Below are 13,562 nucleotides of genomic sequence, written 5' to 3'. Positions count from 1 at the left end.
TTAATTGATTATTATTTTGGTCTAGTTAATAACGTCGATTCTGTATCTTCCACGAATCTACCATGGAATGTTGGTAGCCATTAACATCAACCACTACTCTAATCTCATCCCTCTCATTATCTATGGGATATTTTTGGGTTTTATATTAGGGTTGTGAGTACATTACGTGGCTAGCAAGATTGACATTTTGATATTTATAGCCTCCGTTATTTACTTCATACCAGTTAGAAATACGTTCGTCGAACCATGAACTTAATACAATATCGATTATATTAACTTTTATCAAAAATAATGATCACATTAAAAAGAGATCTTGCACAAAATTAGCTCTCTGATGTTCCCAGATCTAGTTCCTAGTGCTAATGCTGTTTGGCCACTGCTTATAGGAGTCACTTGCTCAACATAGGAAATTTTGGTTTTCAAAATTTTGTACGATAAATTCAAAAGGAGAGAGAGCACAAAAGAAATGTTCGGGATGATTTCGTCATTTCCTTACTATTACACCAACAGGGGAGAAACATTTTTTTATCTACAGTGCGTTCCAAAGCATCGTTTGTCGAGTACCATTCAGCTGTGGAGTTAACTCCCGTTCTCAATATTTGCGGACCGCTGTTACTACGTTGTTCTACAAATGAAGCTTGAAGAGTCTTTCGATTCTGCTGTGCCCTGCTATAGCTTGAGCAGGGAATCAAAAAGAGTAAATTTGAAAATCGAGTTTCATTGGTAACGCGAATCGCGGTCTCCGAACAACTTTGCTATTCGAGTTTCCAAGTTCGCGGTCGTACCGAAAGTATTTCCGAGTATGACGCCCGAACCGAATATTGGGTATAAAATATCCTTTATAAAGTGAATATCTTTGAAAGCACTAATGAGCTCGAACTGTGGCTCCGTCGAATTGTAGAGTTTCAAACGATCGAACCCGTTTGAGATATTTCAAACGGTATTAATTTGTGGTAGCGCGCGTTGTAGCTCTTCATGAATAGGTATTCAGTTCCTGCTTGTATTTGTGGCGGTAGCTAGCATACACAAGATATTTGACGGATGCCTCAATATCGCTTACAAAATTTTTAAGATAACCTTACATAAGATTGTTACGCGCTCGGGATAAATCAAATTCCACCGAAGTATAAACTAAAAACCGTATTCAACACTTAAAACACTCAACAAACATTTTAAAACTCTCAACTCGCTTGTTCCGCTTAGCTTCAGGTGATCCGTTCGCTGTTTCGCTTCAAGTAGTTCCGACTACTAACTGACTGCGTGCCATCTCTACAACGCTTTTATAGCCGATACCACATCCCTAGAATTATCGAGAATATTCCACACATCTCTAGTATCGTGTTTCCACTATCTAACAACAGATGGCGTTGTACTTCTCGAGCGTTTTAGGTGCTACTAGGTCCTTCGATATTTGTTCGACTATTCGGCGATAGATGGCGTTACTCTTACCGGCGTAACAATTATATGTCGTGGATAATGTAGGATAGACGCCGTAACGCCAGACTATAAAAATGGTAGTACGTGCACGGAGTCGGGTTATTTGTAACGAAACTGTCGGCTTACCCTCTCATTTTGAAAATTATTTGTTGAGAGTTTCAATAATCATTATTCAAAAGGTTTTATTGAGTATTATTGGAATAAACTCAGTTCCACCGAATACGGATGATGACGGAACTTCCGCTCAGCCATTCCGGGCGCGCAAAGTTCCGAAACAACATTCGGACCGTCGGTCTACGGAGCAATATCACTAGATGGGTTCGCCACAGCCAATTTTTTTCTTCCATTCTCTTCTATCAGCCGTCATCTCAACACTCACTCCTCTTTCTCTCATATTGTCATTCACACACTTCATCCATGTCTTCTTCGGTTGACCTCTTCTCGTTAGAAGCTAGAGCTTGCACTACGATTTCCATACATCTCCGAGTCATCCAGTACATCTCCTAGTTTACCGCGAAGTTCTCATGGAAGACTTCAAAATCATGTGTCAAGTTGTTTCCATGAATTTTTTTAAATATCTCTGTGGAATGGTTTTAATGAACTATCCTGCAATTATAAATAAGATTACTGGTTAAGGAGAGCTAGCTCTTCTTGTGTTCGTAATTAGTTGCGACGAGATAATTAGGTGAAATAAAATGAAATTAGATGAAAGTCTAGGCTATATGTTAAAACCCAACGGACAACTATCCAAATAAAGTAAAGTACACGAGATAGAGCCAATTAAGTTTTGGTACATGATATACATAAATTTCTCAAAACGCAATATATAAGTATATTGCTACGGGGGTAAGAGTAACGCCATCTATCGCCAAACAGCAGAAATGAATATTGAAGGTACTAGTAAAATCGACAAGTACAACGCCATCTATTGTCAGATAGCACAAACACATATCGAAGCTACTCGACTTGCCCAGAATGCTCTCGATTAATCTAGGAATGTCGTATCGACTATAAAAGCGTTGCAGAGATGGCACGAAGTCAATCAATAATCGAAACTACTCGAAGCCAAACCGCGAACGGATCACCTGAAGCGAAGCGGAAGAAGCGAATTGAGAATTTTATAGTGCTCGTTAAGTGTTCTAAGTGTTAATACAATTTCAATTTGTACTTCGGTAGAATTTTTATCTATCCCGTACCCCAGCGCGTAGCAATATTATACACTAGTGACCCGCCCTCGCTTCGCTTCGGAAACATTAAATTTTATTAATGATAGCTGAGTCCCGCGATGTTACCCGCTGTTATTGTCGTACCACGAGTGACGCCGCGGGGTGAAGCTAGTCTAAGAAAAGTAGCATTAGTTACTCTTTATATCATCAGCTACCTATCAGTGAAAATCACATCAAAATCGGTCCTGCCGTTCCAGAGATTAGCCGGAACAAACAGACAGACAGACAAAAATTGTAAAAAATGTTATTTTGGTGTACCGTATATACATTAATATGCATGTAGTAAAAAGCGGTAATTTCGATATTACAAACAGACACTCCAATTTTATTTATATGTATAGATTACTTTATTCTACCATCAATAGTTTTCGCAGGGCACGCGATGCTAAGAATATTTTAGAATAAACCTATGTCACTCAGGGATAGTGTAGCTTCCAAACAGTCAAAGAAATTTTCAAATCGGTTCAGTAGTTTTGGAGCCTATTCAATACAAACAAACAAACAAATCTTTCCTCTTTATAATATTATTATAAGTATAGATGTTTCACTATACACAGAAAACATAAAAAATACTTTATCGATTACTTTCAAAGTAATTACGTCGAAATACATTCTTGACATACGGACAGCTAACTTATACATCTTTCATGAGATGTTTCCGTACATTAAATTGACACGGCCCAGGGCGGTGGACCGTGAAATTGGATCGCACACTATGCCTGAATCGATGCCTCCAACTCCGAGACGACAAGACGGCGAATTATTTCAGCTGTTTCGCTGCTTAGGGTTCGCTGTTCAAATCTTTAGGGGCTCCTTCGAGTGCATCGGTTTCAAAACTTTAAGAACCTTTCTATTGTTTATTGTAAACGCGAATTTACTTAACTGTGCACAAGAGTACAGTCGCGAACTAAATGCTGAAGGCGTTTTTTACGACTCACTACGGAGGACTGGTAGGTAGGTACTGGTTACTGGTGGTAGGACCTCTTGTGAGTCCGTGCGGGTACATATAGGTACCACCACCCTGCCTATTTCTGCTGTGAAGCAGTAATGCGTTTCGGTTTGAAGGGTGAGGCAGCCGTTGTAACTATACTGAGACCTTAGAACTTATATCACAATTTTAGGCGCATTTACGTCGTAGATGTCTATGGACTCCGGTGACCACTTAACACTAGGTGGGCCGTGATCTCGTCCTCCCCTCTAATAAAAAAAGTATAACATACTTACCTTCATACATAATATGTATATGATAAATTAAAATAGATCACAACAAATACAGTGAACTCAGAGTACGTCTAGTCACTAGACTCTAGTGGATACGTGTGAGCTCTTGAAATATATTATAGTTTCTTTCAGTAAAGTAAAAGCTATGAAGTTTTTCGTCAGATAGATTCGAAACTGTTGAAGCGAGAAATTGGATACAAATTTTACGTAACAAATAAAAAGTTCGTTTCATTCTGGAGGCCTTGTTTTTTTTTTTTTTATGTTACGTATTCGTTTAGACCAGGTCCCAAACTTATTTTGTCTGCTGCCCACTTTGAGAATAAATTATGTTTTTAGCGCCCTCATTTTTTCACCTGCTTAAAAATTACGAGATCTCAGTCGGAGTCTGAGAGTCCTCTTAAATGAAATTAGAAATCGTCTCTCAAGCCTCTACACAACACCCCCATTTTTTTCCTGGGTCTCTTACCGCCCCTCTTTAGGCCTGTAGCGCCCACTTTGGGAAACGCTGGTTTAGACAAAGGCACAGCCTATCCAACCTTTAGTGGTCACTTCTCTGAATAGCGGTTATTTTAGATTGTGATCTATTCGCAGTTTTTTTTGTTGTTGTAGCGTTAGCGGACGAAATCACCGCCCGCCTGTTGTTAAGTGAATGCCGCCACCCAAATTTTAGATTATTTTTTATTACTGACATCTACAACGTAAACGCGCCACCCACCTTGAGATACAAGTTCTAAGGTCAATCAAAGGAAGTCAAACTTGTATCTCAGGATGAGTGGCGCATTTACGTTATGGATGTCTATGGGCTCCAGTATCCACTTAACACCAGGTGGGCTTTGAGCACGTCCAACCATCTAAGCTATAAAAAAAAATATTGTCAAGTACGTATTTCATTAGAAAAATTGGTACCCGCCTGCGGGATTCGAACACCGTTGCATCGGTAGATACGAATGCACCGGACGTCTTATCCTTTAGGCAACGACGACTTTTAATTAAGTCGAAATTTTAAATCTACAAAACGTATTTCTCATGACAAAGTCATAACATTGCAGTTGAAGTAGGTAGCTGGGTTGGTCACGGTCTGCGTTCCGATCAGAACGATGAGACAGTATCTCAGTAGATGTAGGTATATCAGTAACGGGTCCTCATATTTATTTGGAGCTCCAATTTGCTATATTGTTATATCGGCAAAACCCGTCCGATGCTAAAGGTCGATTTTTTTTTATTGCATACGTCGGTTGAGGAGCTCACAGCCCACCTGGTAGTAAGTGGTTACCGGAGCCGGTACCGATTACCGGAGGATGTCTATACATCTACAACGCAAATTCCTCCACCCCACCCACCTTGAGATATGAGTTTTAAGGTCTCAGTATAGTTACAACGGCTGCCCCACCCTTCAAACCGAAACGCATTTCTACTTCACGGCAGAAATAGGCGGTGTGGTGGTACCTACCTGCGCGGACTCACAAGAGGTCATACCACCAGTAAATTACACTTAAGTCATTACACTTGATGCATTTGATGTTGCTAATCCGGGCAAGATTTATTTCAATAGACAAAGACAGGTGACGCGCGAGTACTCTCAATCTCTCTCTCTCTCTTCGATCGGTTCCTCACTGCTAAGGATCGTGACTCCGTCCGATTTCGTCAACCAACTGTCTCCATCGATCCCGCCCTGCAGCCTGGTAGAGTGCGTCGCTGATAGGTATCCCCAGTTCCTCCGCTATTTGGTCCGACCATCGTTTGGGACCTCTACCCCTAGGCCTTTTTCCCTCTATTTTACCGGTCACCACTCTCAATAAGTAGCTTTTAATTTAATTCTTTTGTTGTATACACATAATTATCAGTTTTACTTTTAGTCAACAAATAGTCTTTCAGTAAAACAGTTTAGCTTTATAGATCAAACAGTATATTAGATTTGATTTATTTGATGAACAAATTTAGCGTGCAATTCAGTATTTTTGGTGGTAGCTTTGAATATTTTAATAGAAAAAATAGCATTTACAGTCGTTGGATTAAATACTACCCGTTTTTTACAAACTGAAACCTTCGTTTGATAACTGTAATATTAACTTACCAATAAATTTTGTCAGTGAAAAATATTGACTCCGGGCATCGAACCCGGGTTCCAGTAGTTACTAATCACTAGACCTATAAACAAAAGGTCAAAACACTATACCAGAGAAAATATAACCTTTAGCTTCGATATGGGAAATGTATTGGTAAAGTTAAAAAAATTACGGCCAGTTGTTATAACCTAAATAAATTTCAATCCAGAAAATCGCGAACATAAAAAAATTATGAAAGAAATTTTGGAAGGGACGTTGCGATCTAATTTGTTCTATGGTACAGATAACACGATACAAACTGCCTATTTCTGCCGTGAAGCAGTAATGCGTTTCGGTCTGAAGGGTGGGGCAGCCGCTGTAACTATACTTGAGACCTTAGAACTTATATCTCAAGATGTTTGGCGCATTTACGTCGTAGATGCTTATGGGCTCTAGTAACCACATAACATCAGGTGGGCTGTGAGTTCGTCCACCCATCTAAGCAATAAATAAAAAAACTCGATATAAAAATCGTAGACCGACGGTACAGAATTGAGTCTTCAGTATAGGTAGCCTGCTGATTTCAGCAGACTTAGAGTGTTTGTCTCGTGTGTTATGATGTTGATGTCTATGGACTAATGTCTAATGAACCGAGAACTCTTCCAGCAATTTAGTACAAAAAAAAATTAGTAAAATGTGAGCCGTCACGGGACGCCTAGCAGATTTGAAACATCGACATTATTTTGTAAAAGTAATATGCAGAAACGAACAGATTGTGATAGGAACTAAATATGTCATAATGATAAAATAAAATATTACGAAAAAATAATTTGTTTTCAAGTAAAACACAGGTTATTTGTACTGTAGCAAACAACACTATATACACTACGGAGTATACACTATAGGTATCCGAGCTCAGAGTAGCGAGAGAGATGGCTAACGCCGGATCGAGTGGGAGAGAATCGCACAGTCGATTGCGCATGGCGACGCGTCGCCACACCGTACACACTGCTGCATATAGACTGTATATACATACCATCATATAGCGTGGCGACGCGTCGCTACGGCATGCGTCGCCACGCCAGAAATCGGTTTTACGTGCGGCTATAGATGTTTCTCAATACGGCACATATTTCCGACGATTAAAACGAACATTTCATAAATTTTCCTTTATTTTATTTAGACGTAATCCCGAAATTTCATTTCTAATCTATGTATAAACAAGGACTTACAATTTTCATTTTAAATATACGTAAACAATACAAAACTAAAACACGTTTAATCAGTCTTTAGAAGAACAATAAGATATTTTTTATTACAAAAAAATTACAAGAAGATAGTTTTAAGATTTTTTTTTTAATACAATACTTAGTAATATTTTAGTGCTTGTTCACATTGATGAGCGGCCGCGGTGGCGAGAGCGTTGTTTTGCTTTTACCATAGAAAATAATAATATTTAATTATTATTATCTTAAATTGTAATATAAAATTTTGAATTTTTTTTTATTGCCAGCTGGATCGACGAGCTCACAGCCCACCTGGTGTTAAGTGGTCACTGGGGCCCATAGACATCTACAACCTAAATGCGTCACCCACCTTGAGATATAAGTTCTAAGGTCTGAGTATAGTTACTACGCATTGCTGCTTCACGGCAGAAATAGGCAGGGTGGTGGTACCTACCCGTGCGGACTCACAAGAGGTCCTACCACCAGTAACAAAACGCAGGTGTGATCGAATATTGATCATGTAGCGGGAAGCATCAAACGTCTAAAGTTGATTGTTAAATTTGCAGCAGCGGTTTATTAATTAGCTTGAGTTGAATTAATTTGAGCTTATCCCTACTGCAGGCTAGCATCAGACAAAGACCTGTGCGCTTAGTTCGAGTTTTTTTTACTTCTCGATCGCGTAAAAGTAAAATGTGTATTTATATATTATTGCTATACATGTATGTATAATGTGTTGTGTATGATTATGTGTATGTATGTATTTTATTATTTTATACATAGGTAGTAGTTGTAGTATGTTAATTTATGCATACAAAGTCATATGTAATCTATATAAGTACCTTTATTTAACATTATGTGTATTCTATAATACTGAGATGTTACATTAAAGAAGATTTTTGTTTTGATTTTTTTGATTTTGTTCTTTTTTTTTGTTTTTTGTTGTTGTTTCTTATTCTTTTGTTAATGCACCTATCATGCATTATCCCTGCTCTGAGAATGCTCATGGCATTAAGTCCGCCTGTGTACAACTTTTGTTTTGTGCATAAAGTATACATAAATAAAAAAATGTGTGCGTGTACTAGTGTACACACGTAAGAAGTGAAACTTGTTTATGGCCTTATTTTTCGAAAAATGATCTACATGCAACTTTCTAGAAATTGGTTAAATAAAGTTAAATTAGATAAAGTTTAAACAAAAGGATTTTATTATCATAGACATGAATACAAAAAAGTTAAATTAGATAAAGTTTAAACAAAAGGATTTTATTATCATAGACATGAATACAAAAAAGATGGCGCGTAACGGAAAAATGTGACGCGTAACCGAAAAATGTGACGGTAAATTTTTTTCCAACGCCGATAAAGAAGTTTCACTTCAATAAATAAATAAACTCAAATCTGTATGGAGTTGGAACAGTGTCACAACTGTATACGAAAGCAAGCTGTTTCAACTCTATAGAGATTTGAGTTAACTTTTAGCCGATAGAGAACTTAAAAAACTCACACTAAGCACACTGGTGGAAAATGAGATCAAAGCTCGCTAGAAGCAGCGTTTTTGTCGCCGCCACCGCGCCCGCTAATCAACGTAAACAAAGCCTTATAATATACGATACTTAGGTCTAATATAATAATTAAAATTACAACCAAATTTTCATATCTTGAAAATTTTCATCAATTAATTCCTGTGTGTGTGTGTGTGTTCTTGCAGGTTTTAACTATTTAAATTGCAATAATAAATATGGTATTACGAATTAATTAGCGCTATTGTAATAAATTTGCTCCTACCTACGCCGAAAGTTTGGTTTTCCTCCCGCTGTACAGGGAAGAAAGTCTTTTCCTCCCTGGGTACAAGTGCGCATGCGCGTTAGCGTCTGCTCTCACGCACCTAAAATTCTCCGCCATTGTTGTGCTCGGGTAATTTGCAATATTGTGTTTAGTGTAAAAGTGAAATAAACAAAAGGCAATAAAATTTAATAGTGAAACATTAAACAAAGATGAGTTCATCAGACAGTTCTTATTCGATTAGTAGTAGTTTATTTAAAAATTTAAAAAACAGTTACAATTGTTTTTTTTTTCAGTACGGTATCCTACCCCCGGCCAGAGCTTCGCCCCTGGACCCCGGTACTCCACGGGTGCTAAGTTTTTTACAATGCCGAACTTTCGGCCTGGTAGGAGAAAAAATAGTATGTGCACCGCGGGAAAAAAGTAGGACTTCTCATGCCGTGTAAAATGGCAAACACGCGGGAGGAAATGTCCAACTTTCCTCCCTTGGTGCACAATGTACTATTATGTATTTAAAAAATATTGAAATTACAATAAAACACTTAGAGGTAATGATATGAACACAACCTTTCAATGATTAGGACTAGAACATTTGATTTCGTTTCAATACTGCAGCTACCTGTGGTGAGGTATTCGGCAAGCCTCTGAAAAAGGAATTTGTGCTTTATACAATGTTTTTAAGACCCAAATTTGTTTAACATATGAAACATGAAGCAAATGATGACAAAAGCCATCGCACTGACAATTGGTGGGGCACAAAAGTACTTGATTGGAGACCTCGTACTGGACGTCGTAGTGTGGGAAGACAAACCAAACCCGCAAAATTATAATTTGCGTAATTACTGGTGGTAGGACCTCTTGTGAGTCCGCACGGATAGGTACAATCACCCTGCCTATTTGTGGAGAAGCAGTAATGCGTTTCGGTTCGAAAGGTGGGGCAGTTGCTGTAACTATACTGAGACCTTAGAGCTTATATCTCAAGATGGGTGGCGGCATTTACGTTGTAGGTGTCTATGGGCTCCAGTAACCACTTAACGCCAGCTGGGCCGTGAGCTCGCCCACCCATCTAAGCGGTAAAATAAAATAAAAACCACCAATGAGGTAGACCAATGACCTGGTCAAAATAGCTGATAAATCCTGGATGACAAAGACAAGAGACTGAAAGAATGGAATGTATATGAAGAGACCTACATTCAACATTAGGTAGAAACAGGTTGAAGATGAGAACATAGTCGAGGGGTGAAGGCTATATGGTTAAAGCGACTTTACAGGAGAGCCATTAAAACTTTAAAATTTGGAATAAATATCATAACAAAAAAACTTATTCAGGTATTTGAATGGAGTAATTGGAGTTCAATTAAAAACATCGAACTGTTGATGCTAATACCAAATAAAACGCACTTTTAATTACAAGCCTTTCACCCCTTTTAGCAGTAGGCAGCGGCTTGGCCCAGCCCTGGCAATGCTGGAGTCCATGGGCGACGGTAACCACTCACCATCAGGTGGGCCATATGGTCGTCTGCCTACAAAGGCAAAAAAAAACCCTCGATATGAAATTAGTTAATTTTTCGGATTGATTTTTTAGATTATTACTACATATTTTGTCTTTTATTTTTATGTACAAATTATGCTTTTTTCGTTTCTTATAGACTTTTTGCCTTAATATTCTAAAAAATGGTCAATATTATATTTTCTAAGAAATATTAAATGAATATTAATTTAATTGATTAGCGTTGGTTGTGTGGACATGTGATGCGTAGAGAGAAGATTCATGTGACTAGGAGATGTATGGAAATGGTAGTGCAAGGTAGAGGAGGAAGAGGTTGACCGAAGAAGACATGGATGGAGTGTGCGAATGACGATATGAGAGAGAGAGAGAGAGGAGTGAGTGTTGAGATGACGGCTGATAGAAGAGAATGGAAGAGAAAAATTAGCCCTGCCGACCCCGCCTAGTGGGATAAGGTGGAGAAAAAGAAGAATATTAATTTAATTGATTAAAAAAATTATTTATTGACAAGACGAAATATAACATACTTCTAGGAGCACTCTTCAAAGTTGTCGTCCTCGAGATGCAATCGCTCTCTTCTGACTCCGATCTCATTTGGAAGCTGGTTTCTGAAAAGGGAATGTAAGATAAATTAATTTAGTAATGTTGGTACCTTTTTGAAAATCCTTTTTCGGTTAAGTTGGACACCAGCACCTCCAGAAAAGAAAAGGAATAGAGGAAGACCAAGCCCCCTCTTCTTCACTATAATGAGTTCTGTTGGTACCTAGCTGACCTCTTTCGTGACCTAACTACACTAGGTGTGGATTTGTGGTCAGAATATTTTATTAAATAAATAGAATATTTTGTGTGTTGATAAGTTGACTTTATACTTGTGTGAGTTAAAAAAATTTTTTTTATTAATATTGCATAGACTGGCGAATAAGCTCAAGACCCACTTGACGTTAAGTCTATTAATCTAGGTCATAACTAAACATAAACTATCGTCGTCGATTGAGGTACAAACATCACAACATACAAACAATCACATTGATAATATTTGATGAATTTTAGCTAGGGATCTTACAAAGTAGCTATCTGTTTTAACTGAATTCACCTACCAGTATCATATCTTGACTTGCTGTTACTCGGCAAATGAATTCTGCTCGGTACTTCTTGATTTTCCACGTGGCCAAAGGTTCTGAAGCCCAACGCAAACTGTGCGTAAGGACTGATCTCGTATAGTTCTGAAAATAAGTTTCAAGTGATACTAATAATAACAATAATAATAGACATAACCAAGTGGCTAGGATTATCCATCAACAACTTGCTCTGAAATATGGTTTTCTTGATTCTGCTGTACCTTATTACCAATATCAACCTCAACCAGTTCTTGATAATGGTCATGTTACGCTCTACTGGGACCGATCTATTATCACGGATAGATATATTGTTGCCAATAAACCTCATATTGTGATAATAGATCGATCTGTGCGTCGAGCAGTGTTGGTTGATGTCACCATTCCTCATGACGAGAACCTCGTGAAGGCAGAAAAGGACAAATTAATAAAATATTTAGACCTGGCCCACGAGACTACCGCCATGTGGCATGTTGATTCAACCATCATTGTTTCAATAGTTGTGTCGGTATAGGGGCTTGATGGCGAAAAGTTTCGATCAACATCTTAAGAAACTTTCGTTATCCAGTTGGGTTAGCGGCCTAATACAGAAAGCAGTTATCCGAGATACTGCGCGCATTGTGAGGAGGTTTCTCACTCTGGAGTCCTAACCACTGGTGGCTTGTGTCGTAGATACCGCCATCAGCGGCAATCTATTTTTATATTGTGTTTTTTAAAAGTTGTATTGTTAATATCTTTTCTAAAAAACATAATGTAATTAATAAGATTTTAAATAAATATAAATAAATAATAATAATAATAAAAAAAAACATTTATTGCCTTTCAAATGAAATAAAATAAAAGAAAAGAAAAAAAAAGAGAAAAAGGCAAAAGGAGGTGGCTCAGCTAATCCTATTCATGGTCAATAAATCGAACAGCGCTGATTTTCAGTCACCCCCGTTTCCCTTTGGTTCTTTGCGGGAATGAAGTCTACGTGAAGGGTACGTGTGTACAGACTTAAAACATGGTATAAACTAGTATAAAAAAAATAAGAAAAAAACTAAGATGATTAAACATTTTCTCACAGCAGTCTTATAACGAAGAAGGTTGGTAGCCCTTGGAATTCTTCGTGGTCACAGACTTTCAGCTTTTGTTAAGCTCGTGACTATATGGAGATTTAAAACCCCGATATTTTCTGAGAAACGACTTCCAAGTTTACCTTATTGCTGGCTACTTGTGTATTATGAGCTCGGAGGGCTAGATACCATAATTCCGGCTAGTTCTGCTGCGACACAGTCGAGGATACGGTTCGTAAGATTTTTTTTTATTGCTTAGATGTGTGAACGAGCTCACAGCCCACCTAGTGTTAAGTGGTTACTGGAGCACATAGACACCTACAACGTAAATACGCCACACACCTTGAGATATAAGTTCTAAAGGTCTCAAGTATAGTGACAACGGCTGCTCCACCCTTCAAACCGAAACGCATTACTGTTTCACCGCAGAAATAGGCAGGGCGGTGGTACCCACTCGCGCGGACTCACAAGAGGTCCTACCACCAGTAAACGGGGCAGTCGTTATTCAAAATATCTGAGACTTCGATGTGCGTGGTACGAAGCGCGTGGCAGTACTGATTGATTATATCTCTGGACTCCAGTAAACACCAAACACCAAAAAAAACCTTGGAATACCAAAATAAAGTCCACAACCATTCGCATCAGCATCAATATCGCATCTAACAAAATATTTAGACAACGCCTTTTTTACACGATTTCCTCCGGTTTTTTTTTTTTCTTTCAAATAACAACATGATAAAAAGCATGTACAGTAGAACACCTTACCGTGTTTGGTATCGGCAGTCAAATGTACCGGCGTACTGTACACTCTGTTGTTGATATCCGAAGGTACGCTCTGAGGAGTATTCGCGGGTACATCACTACGCTCCGACTTAGATTCAACCGTTAGGGAATTCCGATATTCTGTCATATTGTTGTGACTGAAAGGAGATAGATATCATTGCCCAAG

General features: G+C 38.3%; 1 protein-coding gene across 1 annotated transcript in view; it reads right to left on the bottom strand.

Moving 5' to 3' along the window:
* Window positions 1-7,083: 7,083 nt before the first annotated feature.
* The window catches only part of LOC101736431 (cell adhesion molecule Dscam2), a 137,337-nt gene continuing 130,858 nt past the window's right edge, over window positions 7,084-13,562 (bottom strand). The window contains exons 33-36 of the mRNA XM_012697694.4: window positions 13,379-13,533; window positions 11,541-11,666; window positions 10,971-11,051; window positions 7,084-9,580 (exon numbers count right to left, since the gene is read on the bottom strand). Of these exons, the coding sequence (XP_012553148.3) occupies window positions 9,552-9,580; window positions 10,971-11,051; window positions 11,541-11,666; window positions 13,379-13,533 (391 nt within the window). The 3' untranslated portion in view covers window positions 7,084-9,551. The remainder of the gene's footprint in view (window positions 9,581-10,970; window positions 11,052-11,540; window positions 11,667-13,378; window positions 13,534-13,562) is intronic.

The sequence above is a fragment of the Bombyx mori genome, chromosome 28, assembly GCF_030269925.1.
Source record: "Bombyx mori chromosome 28, ASM3026992v2".
In the NCBI taxonomy this organism is placed as follows: Eukaryota; Metazoa; Arthropoda; class Insecta; order Lepidoptera; family Bombycidae; genus Bombyx; species Bombyx mori.
The sequence above is the reverse complement of the archived record's forward strand: the minus strand, read 5'-3'. Positions and strand labels throughout refer to the sequence as shown.